We start from the raw sequence: 23,658 nt of genomic DNA on the forward strand, positions 1-23,658 counted from the left end.
TTTGAAAATATGAGTCTCAGAAGAATGTTGAATACAAGTTGGCAACAAAAAATTACAAATGCAGACATACGCAGAAAAACAGGTCAACCTCCAGTCATTGAGTTGCTGAAAAGAAGGCGGTGGACATACCTGGGAAACGTTCTTCGTATGGAAGAGAGCCGCCTTCCTCGAACAACCTATGAATGGAAGCCGGACAGTAGAAGAAAGGGAGGCCGCCCCAAAAATACATTGAGACGAACACATGACCGAGATCTGAGGACGGCCGGCACCTCGCTAATACCTGAATGGGAAGACGTCATCGCTGCAGCACCAATGCGAGACGAATGGAGAGGCTTTGTCGACGCCCCATGTGCCACCGATGGCTCTGGAGGAACTAAGGTCTAAGGTAAGGTTTCTAAAACTCACCGAAAACAACTGAAGCCAACAGGGCACAGTATATGGCAATAATACTATCACTTTCTTCAGCCTCTTCGTCAATAGTATCCATGTCGCGTCTTCTGCCGTTGAAAGGAATATCAGATTCTGAAAATTAGAAGGGAATTGAAAGGAAATTAGAAAGAAAATTAGGAATTGTAAAACTACACTATCCTATCTCTAGTTCCATTCGAGTTCCATTCCTTATCAAGAGCAAGGAATAATTTTCTTTTTCCTTCTATTAAAAATGAGAGATCAAGACTAAGTTTAAGATATCAACTTCCTGAGATTGCCAATAAATATAAACTACTTGATTTAATAAATGAGTCACCATCACTCTATACATACAAAAAGAAATTGAAAGAGATAGTTCTTTCTGCCTATAGTAGTGGGGCCTGAATGTAAAGTGATTTATTTATAAATTAGTTTATAAGTCCCATCCGTGTCTACGAGTCGATTTTTTTCCCGCTTCTTCTCACTCTCTCTCTCTCTCTCTCTCTCTCTCTCTCTCTCTCTCTCTCTCTCTCTCTCTCTCTCTCTCTCTCTCTCTCTTTCTCTCTTTTTTATGTACTCCGTGTGAGCTATTGAGGTGTAATTCCTTCTTCTTTTTTCTCTCTCTATTGTTAAAGGAGACAAAACGTGTTGCCTCCCTGTCTCTTTTGTATAAGATTTATGTATATCCTTTCTTGTTTAATAAAGTCAAGTCAAAGTCGATGATGTACGTAAGGAAGTAAATTGTCTTTGTGAAGGAATTTAGAATCTTATGCAACAAGAAGAGTTTACACATAAATAGTAAACTAAAGAAATAGCATAAACAAATAGCATAATTAAAATAAATAATTAAATAGCGTAAATAATATAAGAAGATTTCATCTCGCCATTCTAATTTCACTAGCGACCATAAAAAACACAAGTATATAGCCTTGTTTTAAAAGGCAGAATGAACAAGGGTATCCACAAGGAAAGATAGAGGGATGCTTGATCCCTGCTCAGAAGACAACTTGCTTGCTTAGACTTTGGTTTCCCCAGGCTATGAGGCATATAATACCGCAGTAATCATCCTCCGAGTCATGCGATCCTGCACCAGTAACGCGGATTCCTCCTGCGATCTGTTTCATATAGCAGCTTCCTTTTCTAGGAAGAAACTTAATGTGGTCCTTTGCCTACCACATTTCCGCGAGCCAGATGGTTTCCAGCTCCAGAAACGAACAGGCAGCATTCCCTGTCTTATTCATAGCATGTATTCAACAATTTTTGTAAATATGGTCGGTCATCAAGAGTTGTTTTGACCTTGCTCTAGTCCCTGTATTGCTGAATCACCCAGACCAGTGAACAGCAAGCATTTTCAGCAGACTCTCACTTACATTTCATTTACAAAACCATTATCAAAACTTTAAAATATCGTAATATTCGGAAAAAGCTGAAACAAATCCCTCTACAAGAAAAACCGCATGTTTATTTTAAACTGTGCAAGTACGGTACACTTTGTATGTAGGTTTAATTTTTACGAGGAGGGGCAGCAGTGCCCTTACCCTCCCCTTTAGACGATCTGGTTTGGAGTTGTATAAAGTTTACGAGATTCATTTTTCTGTGTTTTGTCTAAATTTTTGACTATTATTTGAAGTAGCATAGCCTAATGATTCGTTTTAAGCAGTTTTTCCACAAAAAGATTTAAGGAAACAAATATTTAGGTTTTTACAAAAATTTATTTTTCTTTCTTATACATTTTTGGGGCATTGGAGAAATTTTCATACGATTTTCAACGTTAACAGTTGGATCAGCTGCCCTTAAAATCAAAATACATTCCCTTGTACGATTACGAGTTTTCCCTTACAAGACTAGGCATACAAAACAGCAATAACAAACTTCCGCATTCGGATCAATGAGGTCAGGGTAGAGCAGGTACCGATCTCCTGATACTCTGCCCTCAGCCAAGAGGGTTATACGTGGTTGAGGGCAAAACATCTGACACCTCCTGTGTTTTTCCCTAGATTCTTCTAAGTACCCATTTGAAGCTGGGTGGCCTTCTAACTTGCTTTTCTGGGAATCACCACTAACCATCACCTGAGATTCACCACCACCAAGACTCGAACATGCGACCCCTCGCTTGTGAGTCTTGCCTGCTAACCATTCGACCCAGGCGGATAGGTATAAACGTAAGAACTTGATTCTGGACACACAAATAATTTTGAAAGGAGCGGGGGGGGGGGTTAAAACCACAAAACAGGTGAATTATGATGAAAATATAGTATGAAAGCCTCCCCCCTCGTAAAAGCCTGGCCATATATAGCATACGGATAAAATAAGTCTCAGGTCAATGGCATTAGCTGAAATATGAACTACCGCGTTTTGCATTATTTTCTATGTAACTTAAAACTTCATAATTTAGCAGTATTTTCTTCAGTGAGCGGTTAGGGGGTTGTTGAGCTGCGTATTATTTTTGTTGTGGAAGACGATGTATCACTTGAGTTTTTCGCCTCAGGGCCTTATCGTTGACAGCCCCGATTCTTAATTAAGATTAATAGACTTTCATGGCTAGAGAAAATTCACACTTTTATATTCCCGCATAAATTAGAGCATTAAACCATCATTTAAAAATGCTATTAATCAATTTCATTACATGAGAATGATATTTCGACACTTTCAAAATATAACTTTTAGTTTTTATTATTAGCTTTATATTTGCCGAAATTATTCGTCTACACCTGTATAAAGCTTAATCATCATCAGTATTATGATTTTCCTTTAAGGTTACAAATTATAATTTTATGTTCGATTAGGAATCCATTGTCACTGAAGAAGGATTCGTATCAGTGAAAAAGTCAATCTAGTTTATTCTAACGTCTCAGCTTATTTTTTAGATGGCGTGCTTCCGCAAGCGAATTGTTTCTCAAAAGATTATAATATTCGAGATATGTATATAGTTTTGCAAATTTTCAAGGCAGGGGGAGGGGCATAATCTTCTACACTAGATACACACATGGGCATAATATTAAAAAAATTGGTAGGAATTGAACCTGGCACGTACGCAGGGGGGAAGGCTTTGGGCCCGCCCCCCCCCCCCCGAAATTTTGTGAAATGTTTAATTTACACATGGTTTCCTGGGATTTCTGGCAAAAGTAGGACATCTATTAAGAATCTAGATACATATGTGAAGCCTTTTTTGGGGGATTTTACAGCATGCAATTATCCGGTCAAGTCACTGCCCAATTATTAACCCATTTTCTGTCTAACTTTTTACCCTATTTGAAGTAATTAGCAATTGTACTGTTATTTTTTTTCTAAAGATAGTTTGCTTTCCACAGCAAAATAGAATTATCTTTGATATTAGGGCGTTTGTCCCCCCTTTTCAGGATAAAGTACAGTTTTTAATGGATCAATTTTGGATACTATGATTTTTCATTAAAATCTACGTTTTTGCAATAGAAGAACTACCCCCCACAGCACCCATATTGCACTGTTAACCCTAAAATTTTCCTTTCAGTGGGATATAATAGATTAATCACTGGTTCTAAATCGCTATGAACAGAACCTGAGCCTAAAATGTACTTTTGAGGCTTCAGTCTTCTTCCCCCCATCCGCTACAATACTACAGATTGAAGTTAATCTGTATTTTCCGATATACTTGCTTTTTGCATTACTAAAAAAAGTACTACTTTGTATTTGCTGTTTCGAAGGTTTTGGCCCCTCCCCGAAAAAAAATCCTGCGTACGTGCCTGAACTGAACCCTGACAGGATTTGCCTAATTGGGTGAAAAAAAAAACTTTTTCAGCTTTTCATATTGGCTTCTAAACTAAGTGGAACATCCTAATAGGTAGTATTAAGATCACAGGCACTACTTTGATCTGGGTGGATGGAAGCCCACAGCTATGACTTTTTTTATTTCGTTTTGTTAACTAATTATACACATCGTAAAATAGAATAATTGAGATACTGTTAAGCAATAAAAAGACACGTCTGTCAGAATTAGGAATAACTACTTGTGAACCTATGTTCATTAAAACAAAGGTGAACGATATTAAACCAAAAAACCATTAAGTCTTAAACCTTGAAATACTATGAGTTTTTTCCTTAGTAATCAAACAATTCATAGTAACAAAAACTGTAAGTAAGGAGTTGCTAGGGTCAATAGTAACCGAAACTCTAAAAAACGAATTTGCTGACAATTATTCCAATCAAAAGAATTGTCTTCTTATGTTGATTCTAAATAAATAAAATCCGTTTAGTTTAATTTTATTCAACAAAAGCTACAATCCTAAGAGATGTTACCTGATTTTCGAAAAAGGGAGGAAACACCTCAAAAGCAGAGTAACCTTAATGGAAATCACACCATTAGATTCAGATTATCTACTATAGAGGTTTCAAGCTCCTGTCTACAAAAAAAAGAGGAATTGTGGATTTTTGACTAGAAGAACGATGATGGATGCATGTTTATTTGTTGTTTCTTTTTTTCCCAGCGGATGATCTTATCGAGCCAGTGGTCCTAGAGTATCAAAATATGGCCCATTCCAACGAAAACTAAACATTCCAGTGCCCTTTTTAAACGACCAAAAAGATTGGAGGGATACTAGCCACCCTCCAAACGCTTTTTTCTCCAAAGATATCCAATCAAAATTTTGAGATAGCCATTTAATTCAGCATAGTTGAAAAATCCAATATCTATGCCTCTGAAGATGACATGACCTCCTCCAGTCCCTGGGAAAAGGGTAGTAAGTCATGCAATTTGCCTAATGTCTACACATAGCATTTTTAATTGTAAAATATACAGAATTTTTTAGCGGGCAGGGGGAGTCCACGGGAAAAATTTTACATGGGGAGGAAGATCCCCGGGGGGACTTTAAGGAGAGGGAGGGGGGAAGGAAGTTCTGGCATGATTTAAAAAATGGTCAGGAATTATACAATGAACAAGATTTTTGCAACTGAAAGTAAGGAGCAGCATTAAAACATAAAACGAGTAGAAATTACACTGCCCCTTTCTTATCCCTCGCTCTTTACGCTAAAGCTTGACTTGTTGTCCCAATTCCTTAAGGATGACTCGAAAAACACAAGGGCAGCTGAATTTGAATGAGAAGTATTTTCGAAGAACTTTAAGGCTTTAGCGTAAAGAACGAGGCTTTAGGAAAGCTTACCTGATACGCGGAATAAATTCTGTTCCTTTTAACTTTTAATGGTGCTCCTTACTTTCAGTTAAAAACTTTTTGGACCTATTTAATATGTTCAAAGGTGACCTTACAAGGCCACCCTTGCAAAGATACAAGTACGGACATTCACCGAAAGTCACTTTCGGATTTATTACTGTCTTTCTACAGAAAAAAAATAAGTGAAGTTACATGAAGAACAAAAAGGGTCCTAGCATAATTATTAATGGGATTTACATACGGCTAAAGCGCATATCCAAAAAATTCAATTAATTTTCCAGAGCAAGATCTGGGCATAGTGACAAACTCAGGTGCAAAATTTTAAAAACCACTATCCGTTTATTTCTAAATTAAATCACTTGTAGGGATCATCGGGTGTCCAGATAAAGGGCCCATCGGTGGCTTGACAGTTATGATTCAAGATAAGCACATAACATTTTTTTGGTCTTCACTGGTAATTCCACATTATTTCTTTCGAGAATTGACTTGTTTTACGCAATTAGGATATTGTTCAGTCCGATCAGATTATTTCGCCTTTTGTTATACGCCTCTACCTCAATGGTTTAGATTAAAAACGTAATATCTATTTATGGAATCCTGATTAACTGATATAAGAATCCATTGAACTTTCCAGCAAGCAACCCCAAACCACTTTTAAGTATTTGTTTGCCTATAGTCCGTTTACGATTAAGTAAGAATAAGATGACTGAATTTGTCGGTCATATTTCTGGGGCTAAACAAAAATTCAATTCGTCACGAATTAGGTGAGAGGGGCTCATAAGAAAGCATTTAAAGGAACTTGATAGGAGGGAATAAGGAGTAAAGCTTTGAATGAGTCAGGGTGAAGGAGGAACATGCACAGGCATGGTGGCCTCAAGTGGGTTGTAACTGCAATGGGGTGGTAGTATTAGAGTAGAGCATAATATTCTGACTCCTGATGGCTAATTTTTGTTAATTATTTTCAGTACTTGTATGATATACACCATACCGCTCAAGTTGTTCATTCATTGATGCATTATAGAACCGTTTTTTTTCATTAGTTTCTTTCAGATTAGCGTGATACAAGACAAAGAGAGTTGTCAGAATAGATAGAACATTTATAATTTGGGCTATATATTTGCACATTAGGGGTGTGGGTAAAATATTTGGACAGTGTGAAGTTAGAAAACAATTCTTCCTGCATAATATGAAGAATAATTGTACCTAACACATTAGGCATACAGACCCGCTATGCTTTACCCCCCCCCCCCTAATTTGCAAATACATAACCGAAATTTGTTTCTTAAGTATTATATTTTTATCTTTCTTTGGTATATTTCATTAGAATTAAGCGTCAGAGAAACATATTACAAGAATATCATACAAGTACCTCATTTCCTTGGTTTACATGATTTTTGTTTCTTTTTCTTCCCACGAAGCTTAAACTTTTCAAAGTAGGTCAGAAATGAATTATTTTCTTCTGTATATTATTTACTACGTCTTGCGTAAGTACAGTAGCAACGATAAATAGGAATTTTATTTAAACTATAACAACAAACAACCTAAATTAAAACTTATTAAGTCACTTTAATTAGTTCAGCAAAATTTTAAAACGATTTCTTCAATTATGGTAATTTATCAAAGTCCTTTAATTCAAACTTGGATCAAGTCTTCTACCCAATTTTTCTTATAGGTAATAATTTAGCTAAAGGCATATTTTTTTCCTATCTGATTATAGATTAAGTCGAAAGTCATTAAATGCCAAAAGTCTATAGTAAAAAAAAGGCGGCACTACCTGTCTTGTGTTTGATTTTAAAGTAGTTTTTGTATCAACCGCAATTTCATAATTTTAAAGCACTTAGTCAATAATTGCTTCTTTGGTTTAAAGACAGTTTCTTGTGGAACGTACTTTTTTTTACCTTCTTTGTTCTTTTTCTTGATAAATATTAAGTACAATCATTGTAATTCTACTTTTGAAATGACAATAAAATTCTAGCTGTTCTTTGAGCAGATTTGTGCGGTTTTGCCATGATTTTTGTGCTTCTTTGACTAAATTGAGTCAAATTGCAAGTATTTTAGAAAAACAGAATTAGCTCAAAGAAAGAAAAATGGGAAAAAGAAGGAAGCACAAACATGGAAACACTTTTTCATTACTTTTCAATAATCTATAGGAGACCTAGAGTTTTTTCTATCATTATCAAAACTTTTTTCAGGGTAAATCAACTGCCCAAAACTATTTCTGTTCAAAAAAAGAAGATGTAACCCTCAAGATCGTATCCAGGACGGGGGAGGGAAGTACTGGGTTTGACCAGCCCCCCCCCCCCAATTTTTTTTCTAAACGTAATTTCCCATTTTTCAAATCATGCTGGAAATCCCCCTCCGTAGAAAACATTTCCTGGAGATCCCCCCTGCAATGGAAAGCTTGTCCCACATAAAATTCCCCCATGAAGCTTTCTCCCGCGGAAAATTCCCTCCCCCCACATGGGAAAATCTCGTGTGGATTTTCACCTGTAAAATTGAGTGGACAGAGAGAGAGCAAGAAAAATACAAATAATTTTCTAAAGGAATTCTGGCAAATTTCTCCGTCAAAAACTTCCCCTTGAAAGTTCCTCCCCGAAAACTTCCCTCTCCATAAGAAATTCTCCCAGTGGAAACGCTCTTAGAAAATCCCCCCTCCCCGAAGAATGTCTCTTTACTTCCCAATAACAAATACTATTTGAAAACAATAGGTAAATGTAATAACTTACAGTCCTTTCTCCAGGAGCCTAGGGGGTCATCTCACCCACAGAGGACCTTTCAACTCGACCTTTGACCTTTCAACTACCCTGACCAAAATGGCTATCTCAAAATTTTGATTGGATCCCTTCGGAGAAAATAGGAGCGTGGGACGGTTGCTATTGCCCTCCAGTCTTTTTGGTCACTTCAAAACTTTCAATTTCCGTTCGAAAGAGCTCTCTCCTTATCTTCTATGGACGTATGATCGATACGATCACCCAGGCGAAAAGCAAAAGAAAAAAAAAAAACAATTAAACACGAATCAGTGACCTTTCTTCTGGCAAAAATACAAAATTTCACATTTTTGCAGATGGGAGCTTGAAACCTCTACAGTAGAGTTTTATGATACGCTGAATCCGAAGGTGCGATATTATTAAGAATCCTTGACTTTTTGGGGGTGTTTTCCTTCCTTTTCGAAAATCACGCAAATTTTTCAGGCTCGTAGCTTTTGATGGGTATGATTAAACTTAATGAATTTTATATATTCATTATCAGCGTAAATAAAACAATTCTTTGGTTTTTCATAAAAATCAATTCTTTTGTTGTATCTATTGATACGTTTTTTTTTTTTAGTTTTGGTTACTATTTGGCCGAGTCAGTGCTTACTTGCACTTCGCTACCACGAACTGCTTCAAATAGACTTAGGAAAAATGACATACGTCAGATACTACTATCATTTAGTTCTCCAATTAAATCGATTTTTTTTTATTATATTCACGGCGCCAGGTACTTAAAGGTGTCTGATATGCCGCTATTCAATTAACGCGTTTTAAAACTTCGAGTATTTTATTATGATTTTCAAATGTCTGTTCAACCTTCTTTTGAAAGAGTCAACTGAGGGATTTGCAGGAATAACTTCCCCAGCAAGATCATTCCAGATAGAAGTGCATGACCGGATTAAGCTCTTCCTCAATTACTCCGTTCTTGGCGTGTCTTCCTTTAGAAAACTGGACCGAGGTGTGTGCCTTCGCATTTGCCTTGTCAGTTGGACAAAGGAACAATACGAAAGAGCTAGTTTGAGGGAGGCGAATTCATGTGCTTGTGGAAAACAGCCATGCTTGCCCTATTCTGGATCTTTTGGAGTGGTACTAATAGCGTTTTTGGGGTACCACCATACAGTGGGCATCCATATTCAGCTGTGGGTCTGATAATGGACTTGTAAAGTGGGATAATAAGCTGGATGGAAGATGGTTCATATAGTCAAGAGTGACTTTGAGCTTTCTTGCGCGGGAGGCTCTCACCCAATCAAGATGGTTATTTCAAGAGAGATCGGCGGAGAAATGAACCCTTGCTAGACGAAGCTCGTCACATCTCTTTACAGTTACACTTTTGAAAATGAAACCGGGGTGCTCACGCAGCACCTTTGATCGGGTTATAAGAAGCTCCTTTGTTTCCTATGCATTAAAGTTGATCCTCCATTTATCAGACCACTTTTCGAATTTATAAAGATCCATTTGTAGGGAAGAGGAGGCTTGTGTTGGATCTTCGTGTTTTGGGAAGGCAGACTGGGTCCTGGTATCGTCGGTAAACTGATGCAGAGGCCTTGCAAGGTTGTCACCCATGTCACTTACGTACATAAAGAAGAGTGTAGGTCCTAAGACAATGCTCCAGGGAACCCCTGTTTTCACTGCATATTCTCGGGACTTAAACCTGAAGAGGACAGCCTACAGTGAACAATCTGAAAGAAAGCTCTCAATCACTCTTAGCAGACATCCATGAACACCGTACACATGGTTTTCTTTAGCCGGTCACGGTGCCATACTCTGTCGAAAGCTTTGGCAATGTCGAATGAAAATAGCATAATGTCGTACCCCCTTGCCAGAAGTTCGAACCAATCCTGATGCTGGGCCTCTAAGCAGTCTTATGTTGAGCGTTTCCTCTGGAATCCATATAGGCAATCACCTAGAAGGTCATTCTATTCCAGGAACTGCTGAAATTTTTTATTGGAGACAAGCTCGTAGACTTTGCCAACGCAGGAGAGGAGGCTAATAGGCCTATAGGAACCCACGGTCGTTGGATGGCCATTTGAGTTTGGGGAAAGTATAACATGGGCTGATTTTCATGTTTGTGGGAAGGCTCAGGAGCGAAATCATGCCAGGAAAAGCAATGACACTGGTCAAGCTAGTTCGGCACTGCAGGATTTGAGGACAACATTTGGTTTGTTTTCAGGACCTGTGGCTTTGGTCACATCAAGATGTCACAAAATGCGAAGGATCTTAAAGGAAAAATTCACACCATCCAGGAAATTATAGGTTCGGTTCGAGAAACTTGGTACTTCTCTACTGTTTTCATCAAGATTCAAGAATTTGACAAAATCCTTAGCAAGAGTTTCAGCCTTTTCCTGTGGATCTCGTACTACAGTCCCGTTAATCTGTAGAGAAGGAACTGAACTCCCCTTGGGTGACAATACAGTTTCCTTGACCATTCTCCACAAACTTTTTGCCAATGCTTGCTGAATCTTGGTGGCAAATTTATCCTCATACCTAACCCGGGACTGGCAAATCTTTTGAACTGCATCCTTGCACGTGTTGATGAAGATAATCCTGCCCTTTTCACTCTTTGAAAGTAGTCATCGCTTTCTTACACTGGGCACTGAACCAAGGTATCCTTACTAGACACCTGGATTCGCTTTGAAGGGATATATTTTTCAACAGAGTCAATTATGGCCTGCTGGTACTTCTCTGCAGCTTTTTATCAGCCTTCAAGGAAAAAGGCTCTCCACTGCTGAGAACAAAGAGTGTTTCTCAAATCGTCCTAATCACCTCTTCTGTATAATCAGATTCCCCGCTCATACTTTATTGAAGACAGAATACGAAGGTTTCCAGGTGCAATGATGGCAGCATAGTCACTTGTGAAAGCATGAGCTTCTACCTTAAAGGAGTCAGGGTGATCTGTAAGGAAGAGGTCAAGACGAGATGATCCGTATGGGCAGTGATACGTCTCAAGATCAACAAATTCTTCCAGCCCTTATGAGAGAGATAGATAATACAAATCCGACCCTCCTTGTCAGTATTTTTTACAGCGAATCCACAGGCTATAATGGACGCTGAAGTTTCCGTTGAAGCTGTCCGAGGCTTTTTATTATTGTCAATCATAACCAGGTAAAAGAAGCTTTGCCGGGTGGTTAGCTCGACAAGACCTATGAATCCATTTCAATGCATCATTAGACACGAAACGGTGCCAGAATGCACCTCATTACCGCATCTTCAGCGCGTAGTTGGTACCCCATAATGAGTTAGCATTCGGCACAAGTGGTGAATATGAACACCAAGTAAATACAGGATCACCTGAGGTCCAAAAGATCATTTAAGGCACAAGTAAAAACGGCGAAAAAGTACACTATAAAATACCACTTTAGGGGTGGGGTCTAAACGGAAGAACAACTTAGGTTCATTGTGGAAAATAGGTTTGAAAATTAATGTTAAGAAGACCAAGTTGCTAAGACTAAGTGAAGGTGAAAATGTGATGTCGGGTAACAAGGAGATTGATCAAGTGGACAGCTTTGCTTACCTATGTAGAATAATATCAAACAGTTCGTCGTAATGAATTGCAAATTAGGAGCGACGCGGCTCAACTTTAACCGAAACTCTAAAAATGGAATTTTTATATAAATAGATATATTAAAAGAACTGGGTTATTATGCTGATTCCGAATATATAATAATTCATTATGTTTGGTGTTACCCATCAAAGACTACGAGTCTGAGAAAATTTGCCAGATTTTCAAAAAAGGGTGGAAATACCACCTAAAAATCAAAGAATCTTATTGAGAATCACACCATCAGGGTATTAGAGAACCCTACTGTAGAAGTTTCAAGTTCCTATCTACAAAATTATGTAATTTTTTTTTTTTTTGCCAGAAAAAAGATCACGGATACGTGTTTATTAGTTTTTGTGTTGCTTTTTTCCCCAGGGGTGATCGTACCAAACCAATGACCACAAAACATCGCAAGAGGGCTTGTTCAAATGGAAATTAAAACTTTTACGCCCTTTTCAAGTTGCCCAACAGTTGTCTGATCAAAAATTTGAGACATCCATTTTGTTCAGTATAGTTGAAAGATGCAATAACCTCCTAGAACCACAAGACGAAGGGCAGCAAGTTGTGAAATTTGTATATTGTTTACTTACAGGATTTATTATAGGGAGGTATACCGACATTTTTCAGGGGAGGGGGAGATTTTCAGGGGATGGATTTTCTACGGTGAAAATTTCATATTTGGATGGAAGTTTCTAGGGGTGAACTTTCTAGGGGAAGTTTTACACGGGAGGAATTTGCAAGAATTCGTATACGAAATTCGTTTTATTTGTCTTACTTTATCGTGGTCACCCCATTTTGCATGTGGAAATGCTTTGGGGGAATTGTCCTTTTTATGTGGGGGAATCTCCCACAGGAGAAATTCTCCATGGGGGAATTATCACCAGGAGAAAATCCCCATGGGAAATTTTCAGTGGGAGAAACTGTCCTTTGGGAGGGGGATTTGCAGGAATTTGTTTCCATTCAGGGGGAGTTCCCCCATGATCTTAAAGAGGATCAGAAATTCGATAAAAAAATAGTTTTACTTCTAATAAAAGTATGCTCAGGAATGTTTTTTGGGCAGAATCGTACACACAAAATTTTCTAGGGGAAATTCATAGCAAGAACGGAATTATCCAAGTAGTTATTTCTTGGCGGGAGAATTTCCTTGCCGGCCAAACGTCTAGGTTATCCTCAAATGAGGCGGGGGGATGTCGTAAGGAGAGATTAAAAAAAAAATTAGGAAATTCTTGGGAAGGTTTAAGGAGAACAGATTGGGATACAGGAGGAGCGTGCGAAGCTGTGTTGGCCTCATGCGGCTTGCTGCTGCACTTAGTTGTTAGTAGTACTAGTAATATTAAATAATTCAGAATGTGGAATTTGGTTTTTATAAATTAAGCTAGCTCATTAACGGAGAGGATATTACAGAAGTAAGGAAAGCCAGGTTCGGTTCATGCTAGGTCACATAATTCTATAATTTTAAATAGCCATCGTTAATGAAACAACTATACACAGGTGAGAATGTTTGCTTTTATTAGAGTTATTAGGTTTAAGTCGGCAGTTCCCTTTTAGTGTCGCACCTCCTACTTTCAGCAACACAGACCAAGAACAAGCTCCCAAGGTGAATTATATCAAACCTCAGGGCCTAAGCAACTACCAGTAACGTTAAAATACGGCAACGTTAAAATTTTTAAAGATTTATGTGAGGGGTAAGGGCACAAAAGACTCCCTGCAGGAACGTAGCTCCAGCAATTTTATTGGAAGGGGTGCAATACGGGTTCATATTCGGGGAATCAAGGGGAATGGAGTGTATAATAATTTTTTTTTCCAATTATTTGGGAGAGGGGGGACAATTTCCGCCCAACTCCAAACGACGCAACTGCATCCCTGTATACGTGTCTGGTATTAGACGAAAATGCAACAAACTAGAGTCCTAGACACAAAACTATCTTGAATTTTGAAACAATCACAGGCAGTGCAATAGCGCTGCCTAAGTAAAGAACGATGTTGGCACAATGTATTGGTTTTTAGACCAGGGCACTTCGTACAGAAGGAGTTTTCGTATAAATTTCAAAAGGGGCTAATTCAATTGGAAATTTAGAGAGCTAGTCCCCTTTTTAATAGTCGAAAGTGATTGGAGGCAAATAGCCCCCCACCACACCCATCATTTCCCCAAAAATACGAAATAAAAATTTTGAGATAGGTATTTTTTCCCGCGTTGTTGAAAGGTTTGGATGCGTTTATGTCTTTCAGGATGACAACCCCCCCCCAGCCCTCAGGGCAAGGGATTCAAGTTATGCCCTGGAGGCATATAAGGTTTTTATCAAAGGGATGGTCGTATAAACTTCAGAAGGGCTCATTGGATTGGTAATCAGAAGTTCTAGCGCCCTTTTTAAGAGTCAAGGTGATCGGAGGCCAACAAGCCCCCCCCCACACACACATCGTATTCTCCCAAAATGTATCTGATAGAAGTTTTGAGATAGCCATTTTATTCAAAATAGTCCAAAGATCACATAACAAGGCCTTTGAAGTTGACACAACACCCCAGAGCCTGGGGGCAAGAGTTTTAAGCTATGCCCCGAGAGCATTTACAGTTTTTATGGAAGGGATGGCTGTACCAACTTTTGGAAGTTCTAGTTCCCTTTAAGAGTCACAAGTAATGGAGGGCAACAAGACCCCTCCTCCACAACTACCTCTCTTTTCACCAAACGCATCTTATTGAACATGTGAGATAGCCATTTCGTTCAAAATAAATGCAAAGAACATATAACAACGGCTCCAGGGTTAGGATAACCCCCCAGAGCCCTGGGGCAAGGGTTGTAAGTTGTGTCCTGGGGACATGTAAAGCCTTATGGAATGATTGGCCGTATAAACCTCAGTTGGGGCAAATTTGAAGTTAAATTGGAAGTTATAGAGCCCTTTTGAAGAGGCAAAAGTGATTTGTAAGCAGCCAGTCCCCCAATCATTCCCCAAAACATATCCAACCAAAATTTTGAGAGACCAATTTTTTTCAGTGCAGTTGAAGGGTCTGAAAATCATGTCTTTGAGGATGAAAAACGCCTTGATTGCTTGATGGAAATCTAGTCGCCATCAAGTCATGACTAATGGGAGAAAAAGTCAAGAGACATAGAGATGGTCTGAGTGAGAGGCAAATCTGTCATGAGCCTTTTTCTAGGATTGTATAAAAATTTGATAAGATAGATTTTTTTTTTAAATTTGGCATCTAGTCTATCATCCATCCATCAATCCTAGGGCAGAACAAAGGTAAATAGTCATAGAACTAAGGGATGGATGAGCGGGATGTTTTTTGGGTTAACTCATGACAGACATTGTCCACTGGACTTGTATGCTAAACAGGGGACTGAATTTTTTTGGACTTACAAGCAGGAGTAAATATGACTCTCTTATTACACAAATACTTGTGTGTTAGCTTTTGGAGGGGCACGTCCATCTAGAGTCTTAGGTTAGGTTAGGGCTCATTGGATTGGTAATAAAAAGTTCTAGTGCCCTTTTAAGAGTCAAAGTGATCAGAGGGCAACTATCCCCCCCCCACACTTCGTGTTTTCCCGAAATACATCCAACAGAAATTTTATATTGCCATGTTATTCAAAATACTCCAAAGATCCTATAACAAGGCTTTTGGGGCCGATACAATCCATCAGAGCCAGAGGACAAGAATTTTAAGTTTTGTCAAGGGGGGTGTTTAAGGTTTTTATAGAAGCAAGGGTTGTATAAACTTTAGAGGTGGCTCATTTGATTGAAAATTGGAAGTTCTAATTCCCTTTAAAGAGTAAAAAGTGACGGAGGGGTACCAGCCCCCCAGCTACCCCTCTTTTCACTAAATGCATCTGATTGAAATTATGAGATATTCATTTTGTTCAAAATAGTCCAAAGACCATATAATTATACCTCTAGTGTTGATACAATACCCTAGAGTCCTGGGGAAGGGCTGTAAGTTATGCCCTAGGGGCATACAATGTTTTTATGTAATTGATGGTCATATAAACTTCAGATCAGGCTCATTTGGTTTGAAATCAGAAGTTACAGTGCCGTTTTTAAGAGTCAAAAGTGATTTCAGAGCAACCAGCCTCCCCCACACACACACACACTCATCATTTCCCAAAACAACATTTAAGCAAAGTTTTGAGACACAAATTTTTTTAGCATTGTTGAAAATATCGGTAATTATGCGTTTAGGAATGCCCCCCCCCACCCGAGGCCTCAGGACAAAGGCTATAAGTTAGGCAATTTGTTCATTGTTAACATATTGTCTACCTTATTGAGAAAAGGTAAGCACGTTCGGCTTCTAAATTCTCCAAAATACAAAGAGCATTAAGGTGAGTGTTTCAGGGAATGTTGAGGGGAGTCTTGAACTAAATCAAAACAAAATATGTTTATATGGGTTGTCAAAATAGGGCTAACCTAGGAATGACTGAGTATATTACTTTGGAATTTTCAAGAAACGACAATTAAGATAATCAATTGACTAAAAAAAACACATTTGCACGCTACTACTACTACAACTAACAATGCTTGTATTGCTATCATAACTAATACTACTACTGCCACTACTATAACTAAAACAACTACTTCTGTACTGAGTGCTACTAAGGATGATCATCTTGAAATAAACGCGAGGAAGCGTTGAAGGGAAAGTTGAACTAAATAAAAAAATACTACATACAGATTACTGATACCAGCGAATCAGCAATACTTTTGGAACGGCTTATCGCATCAAGAGAAAACTTTAGGGGGATCATGAATGGAATGTTCAGTTGACCAAAATGCAATACTGCTTTACTACATTTATTCCTGCAAATCTTAGTAATTTTTTATTTATGAAAGCTATAAAAGTTAAACGTTTAATTTTTTCAGTAAAGTGTAAATTAAGTTCTACTTTGAGAAGATAAGGGGGTTGTTAGCCCTACTCATCTTAGTTTCTGTTCGTTTTGAGTTTGACTGGGTTATCTATTGTAATTTCTGTTCGTTCTGAGTTCCATTTATTTATTCATACCGATTTCTCGTAGTTTTACGTTTTGGTAGATTATTTGACTTTATTTTTGCTCATTTTTGGTTCAATGGAGTTCTTTACTTTTCTTGGGAAAACTTGTTTAGAGAAAAAGGTTTTTTTTTAATTATTCACTATAAACATTCAGATTAACCAATAAAGAAATAACTATAGATGGCTGACACCCCTCGAAACTTTTCTTGGTCAGTATAGTAGAATAAGTGCTAATCCACTAAAACAGGTAATATATTCGAGAAACTATCACTTTTCTTCTTACTAAAAAAAAAATGTATCATATTTCAAATTTCTAAGCTAGGTAAATATATCAGGATAATTCATGCATCAAGAATGGCTTGGAAAGAGCTCAAGTAAGACTCAAAACACATTCTGACTTGTTAAATCTTATTTTATCCCTGCCTTTGTTAGCTTGGGGATACTTCCGTGTAACTTGTATGCAGGTAGGCAAGCACAGCCCAGACACCTCAGTTCATAGTGGTCTCAGTCCCTGAAAGATGGGCGAACCCAGCCGAGCGAGTTGTTGACAACATTCACCCTTTCCCACTTCCTAAATACTTTTCAAAAACCGTTTGCTAAGTCGTTCTCATGGGGAGAACTAGCAGGGTCATCACCAACATCTTGATCCTATTTAGCTTCCCTTTGAGAGCAGCTTAGCAAATGATTTATGCTATCATCTCAGAAGTGTGACAAGGTCGGATACGGCCTTTAGGTGAGGTAGCGACGACATGTGCTTCAGGGAAATTCCTTTTCCTCTTATGGAGGGGGGGGGATGAGGGGTCGGATTCATAATTAATGTTTGGGAGTCATTAATAGAAAATTAGCTCCCCTAGAGGTATTTTTTACCCTCCGACCCTGCAATTGGTGCAATCTTAGAAATTCTGGGGAAAGGGCGTGCGCCCGTAAAACTGCCCCTAGATTCACCCGGAAATTTTCAATGATCAAGATAAAGTTTCAGACTTACCTAGAAAACAATAAATGAGTTAGTGTCTGACGACAGAGTCAGTGAGTGAGAGAAAAGAAAAGAAAGAGAGAGACGAAGAGAAAATCATAAATATAATTACAGTTACGGTTCTAAACCGATTGTATATTATTCAATTATTCTACCTGCTCGTTCTTACTATATGCCAGAAGCATACTGAGAATTATAACCCGTTTTTAATGTCAAAATTAGGGACTAGATACTTGATCGAATTTTGATGATTTAATTTCCGCACAATTTGAACGTAACTTGAATATTCCGCCCGCCCCTTAAAGGAAGGCTGCGTTCTTTTGGCAGAGCATAAATTTCAGTCTGTCGGGTTTCGAACTGCCGCAATTATCTAGTGGTTGATTATGGTTCATGCGAAAAGACATGAAAAAACATCTTTCAAAACTCACAATTTAATAATTAACTTGAAGGGTTTGGTTTCCTACTAAAGTCTTGACAGGAACAGGTAGCATCTAGTTTCATAGAACATGTTAACTATGAAACAAAGAAAACTAAAAGAAATCGTGAAATGACTAGATTTCCGAAAGGGGTCGCCCCTGGGTGCATACCCGCTTAATATGTTCAGGCAAATTATCTGTGTTTCTTATGATTCTAATTTATATATCTGCCCCAGCGGTATACTAATGAGAGATATGAATAGAGGACCATAGGACCAAATATTTCTCCCAAAACTGGAGAACTAGTATACAACAAATATAATAAATTTACTATAAAATTTATAAAAACGAATATACAAACGGGTAAACCTTCAGTAATGACGAAAGGAAGTAGTAGTAGTAGTAGTAGTAGACAGGTTTAATAGCAAAAACTTGACAGCTATCGCTGATTTGTGTTTCTTTACAACATATACAAAATCGAACTACACTTGTAAATATAACTCGAACTATAAATATTAACTCTTATTATACATTTTGACGAAAACCGGGACGAAAGAATTACCATATCGGTTTGTTCTTGCTTTAACGGGAACTAACTTATCTTGCTTTCTCGTTCTTGATGGTAGTAGAGGTTGATCATGCGAATGTAGTCCGAATATCTGGACTTTTCACCTCGAATTTTTTTTCCACTTTGGCCATGACGAAATTATGAGGAATATTGAGCCAAAACTTAATTAAATGCAAGATAGGGCTTTCGTGCGTTAGAAAGGTAGTCAAATTTAGATTTAGTTACCGATCCCACTGAAACAATGCCAAGAATACATGAACGCTACTTGGAGCTAAGTGAAAGACAGTCATAAATCAATTTGATCTGCTGCATTTATCATTCATTAAACCCAATTGTAACAAAATCAACAGATATTTATCGTTGAACAACAGCCGTGTCGTGAGGCTGCATGTACCAAGTGACAGCCTTTTCTTATGGCATATTTGCAATGATTGATCTAATAGCAGTTTTTAGGCATCTCTCTCTAAGGAACCACCACTTTCCTATTTTCTCATTTTCATCAAGAATATGTTAACTGTGCATTCAGATAACATTCTCAACCTCTCGAATGCCATCTCGTTGCTAAATACTCTTATTTCTCAAGAATGCATAAACAGTGATTTCAAATAGCCCAACCCATCCATTAGGAAGGGCTTGCATCGATTTTTTTCATTCTCTTGTAATTTTTTGACCCTAAGTTATTTATTAGCTGCGTTTTAAGGAAAAAAAATTGTCTTCATAAGAATCTTACTAGATTGTTATTTTAGTGTGTTTAATTGGAAAGAAACAAGGAAGAGAATTAAAATAAATAAGCGTTTGTTGATAGATCTATACTTTATTAGGTAGTTACACTTTTTTCCGATTAAGATCGACAAAAAACAATATGTTCTGCACGCATACACGTCAAATTGCACAAATCCCCAGAGATTTGACCAAATCAAAACAGCTCCATGAAATGATTTTGTCAAATCACTTAACAAGAAAATAGGGATTTGAACAAATCACTGATTTAGGATATCACTGAGACATGTATATCAAATCATTTCTAAAGCGTCACTTATTCTCCCTGCCAAAAAGAACAAACTAAAATTCTTTCCCCCTACGAAAAAAAAAAACAAAGCTCAAATAAAATTTTCAAATTTGGAAAGCCTTATTTTTCACGGGGGGGGGGGTATTTTCCAGGTTTTTTTTGGGGGGGGAGTGTTTTTAAGGGGCATATTCCACGAGGGGTATTTTCCTCAGGGATATTTTCCGGAGGTATTTTCCGGGAAGAGAGGGGGGGGGGTTAAATGGCGGGAGTAAACACCTAGAGCCCCCTTAACCATTCCTGATATAATGCAGACATACGATTTTGAGATCCTGGATGCGCATTGTGTCTTTTGATTTATTTCAAAATTTCCCGAAACTTGCAACTTAATACCCCTAGCTGCTCCTGAGATATTGCAGATACGTCTTTATCACAACCTGGATGAATATAATTTCTTTTGATTTAGTTCTACATCCCTTCAATATTCTGTGAAAGTTTCAACTTAATGCCCTTAGCCATTCCTAGATATTGCAGATACGCTCTTCTGACAACCTGGACGCACTTAGTTTTGATTTAGTTCTACGTTCCCTGAACGTTCAACTTATCACTCTTAGCCGTTCTTTAGACTTTGTGCAAGCACCCCTTCCCCATTTCCTTTGTTTAAATAATTGCCAGTTTGCAATACTTACAGAACTTGCCACACGGCCTTTGCAAGGCATGTCCTCCTTGGTGGCACATTTACTGGAGCTTTCATGTATTTTGAACAGAATTTTTACCTTGAGGTTTTGCTCACATGTCGTAGCAATTTTAGGAGGGCCCTAAAACTTAGCAAACCAGGGCAAAGGAGGGTGGCTGCTTGTTTTCAAATCACTTTTGTCTCTTAAAAAGGGCACTAGAACTTTTGATTTCAAAGCGAATGAGTACCTTCCAAAGTTTCAACGATTTGTGGGCAATGAAATATTAAATAAAATTATATTTATTTAGAAACTTTAATTTTTAAAACTATACACAACACTCAATTTACAATAGTGAACACATTTTGATTTTTAGTAAACTGAAGGTCAAACTATGTTCATTTAGATTTCAAATAATATTTTTACCTGCCAGAAGAATGTCTTTTGTTGCGTTATGAAATACGCCAATAGCTCAGTTTTAGAGAATATATCTATTTTAAAATTCGTAGACAAAATCATCAAAAATTTATCTGGTAAAAATTTCTGAACCCAAAGATTTTGGACAAATCACTGAAATCCTCATCAGCTAAATGTATCTTTTTGCTATGTCCTATCGACACATAGCCATTTAGTTTCTTTTATACAAAATTCATTTATTTATACAGCTGTGTAGTCTATGAAAATAAGAATTACTAATAAAAATTCTCAGTAAAAGATTCTTAGGCAACTGTACAATTTTAAGGAGCCTAACCAACCACCCCCCCCCCCAAAAAAAGAGTAATTTATTGGGAGACACATGCAATGAATATATACTTTTTTCCAAAAAATAATCAATGCAATTCCATAAAACAATTCCATTAATTATGTTTCAAATAAATGTTTATAGGCTAAATTTTATTTGCTTATTTATGTCTCCAAGCTTAAATGTTGGAGTTGAGAACCTTTTGTACAGATCTAGTTAGATTACCGTTAAAAAAAAAAAAATATAGAAAATATGCTTCCCGGGCGCCTTTCCACTACAGTTGGAACAACATGATAAAAGTAAAAATTGCACATTAGGAACATTTCCAATATTTCACATAAAAAAACAATTTGCTCAATTTTGACTAAATTCATTTTTCCAAATTTTGAAAAGATTTTCCTTTTCATTCTCTTTGTCTTTTGACTCTGGTATGCACAGTCTGATAAGTTTGGGCTTACAAATGAAAAGAGCTTTACACAAGGAAGACTTGTCGGAGAATCTTCCTCCTTTAAATATATTTGCCCACTGAGAAAACAGTTGAAATCCTGGTTGTCCAGCGATAATTGCCATCATGATCCCAAATATAAAATTATAAGGCCGCTTCTCCCTTCCCTCCAGAAAATAAGCTTTCCTGGAAGTTTCAATTCAATACCCTAGCCGTGAAACAAAATAAGGTATAGCCACTTGTGATGATATTAAACTTGAGACCAAAGTACTGTTGCCCACTGAGAAAACAATTGAAATTCTGGTGGTCCAGCGATAATTGTCATCATGATCCCAAACACAAAATGATAAGGCCTCTTCCTCCTTCTCTCCAGAAAATAAACTTTCCTGGAAGTTTCAATTCAATACCCTAGCCGTGAAACAAAATAAGGTATAGCCACTTGTGATGATATGAAACCAACTAAGTCTGATAGTAAAAGTATTCCTGAAAAAATACTGTCCTCTGCTATCCGTTGTACAACCTCAAGTGGTTATCCAGGTGTTACAGACACTTACCAACTATACAAAGTAAAATATTGTTTCTACTGGTAAATCCGAATTTTACGAATTTTTATCAACAGTTTTATTTTCAGATTTTGGCTCTTTTATATTTTTAATTATCAGGAAAAGGTCAAATTTTCAGTGGATCCACTTCTATATATGTGGCTTTTATTAGCTTCGAATTTATAAATTAAAAACAATTTGTATTAGAATATATTCACAAACGGGGATTCACCAACCCAAATAGCAAAAAGGCCAAAATTCATACAAGACAACAGGGTCGTATCCAAGACTTTTTTGGAGGGAGGGGGGTCCTAAAGAATTTTTTCAGGAGGGGGGATACAGAAAAAATTTAAAAACGCATCAAAATTTGTTTATATATTAATTATATATTGTGTTACGTTTTTACAAGCCGGACAAACATTTCAGCGGGAGGGAGATTTTCAAATCCCCTACTCCCCCCATGGATATGGTCTTGCAGTCCACATATTTTCAGTCAACATCAAAGGAGAGCCATTTTCCATAATACAGAAAAAAAAACAAATCGAAAAATAGCGTTGTTTTACTGAAACGTTGGAACTTAAACCCTCTACAGACAAGGCCGTGCCAAAACCAGGGCTGTCTATTAGAGATTAGGGGGGGGGGGAGCAACTCTCTCCCCCAAGATTTGAAAAGTATCTATTTTAGTAGCTTTGTTAAAAATGAAAAAATGCCCTACCCCTAGATTTCGAACAAATACCCTTTTTGTGTCTTCATTAGAGAAGTGAGAAAATCTTTGCTGACTCCCCAAACACTTTGGTAAATTGCCACAGCCACCCGATGCCTAGGGTGCTCGAATTTTAAATTCCAGCATACTCCAAAAGGAGTAGGAGAATTTCCAAGGAGCAAGAAGGTTTTTAAGACATTCAGATAATATTGTACTTTTTGTCATTTCATTTAGTCAAAAAGCTTGACCTCCTTCCCAAATCAATGTTTGTTTTTACTAAAATCAAAATTTTCGTTTCTATTGACATCATTGGAAATATGACATTTTTCCAAGAGCAAATCATTCCCCCTCCTTGGAACTGAATCTGACAAAACAAAACAGTGTATACACTTGCCCAGTGTTTGTGTCTTAGTGCATGAATGAAAAAGAGAGAGAAAATCTGTGATTAAACAAATTAAAATACACAAAAACCTGTTCAGATACATCCTGAGCTTGATTGCATTAAACTTGAGACCAAAGTACTGTTGCCCACTGAGAAAACAGTTGAAATTCTGGTGGTCCAGCGATAATTGCCATCATGAAATAGCAGTCTTAATTAACGGAAACAGGTAATTTCTTTACTACAGGGTGCGTAATACCGAAAGAGATATTAAATTACATAAAAGTAGTAATTAAACATAACTAACTCAGGAGTTATATCTTCAAAACATACCAAGAACCGATTGTGACCATAATTAGTACAGTTACAATTATTGAAACTTGTAATTT

General features: G+C 37.5%; 2 protein-coding genes across 3 annotated transcripts in view; one reads left to right on the forward strand and one right to left on the reverse strand.

Annotated features, from left to right (window-relative positions):
- LOC136028222 (uncharacterized) overlaps nt 1–23,658 on the forward strand; it is a 208,269-nt gene that overhangs the window by 32,650 nt on the left and 151,961 nt on the right. The window lies entirely within an intron of this gene.
- The window catches only part of LOC136028221 (tumor necrosis factor receptor superfamily member 16-like), a 118,265-nt gene that overhangs the window by 9,204 nt on the left and 85,403 nt on the right, over nt 1–23,658 (reverse strand). For both annotated transcript variants that reach the window (XM_065705942.1, XM_065705941.1), the window contains exon 4: nt 406–522. In XM_065705942.1, the coding sequence (XP_065562014.1) occupies nt 406–522 (117 nt within the window). The remainder of the gene's footprint in view (nt 1–405; nt 523–23,658) is intronic.

The sequence above is a fragment of the Artemia franciscana genome, chromosome 6 (genome assembly GCF_032884065.1).
Source record: "Artemia franciscana chromosome 6, ASM3288406v1, whole genome shotgun sequence".
Classification (NCBI taxonomy): domain Eukaryota; kingdom Metazoa; phylum Arthropoda; class Branchiopoda; order Anostraca; family Artemiidae; genus Artemia; species Artemia franciscana.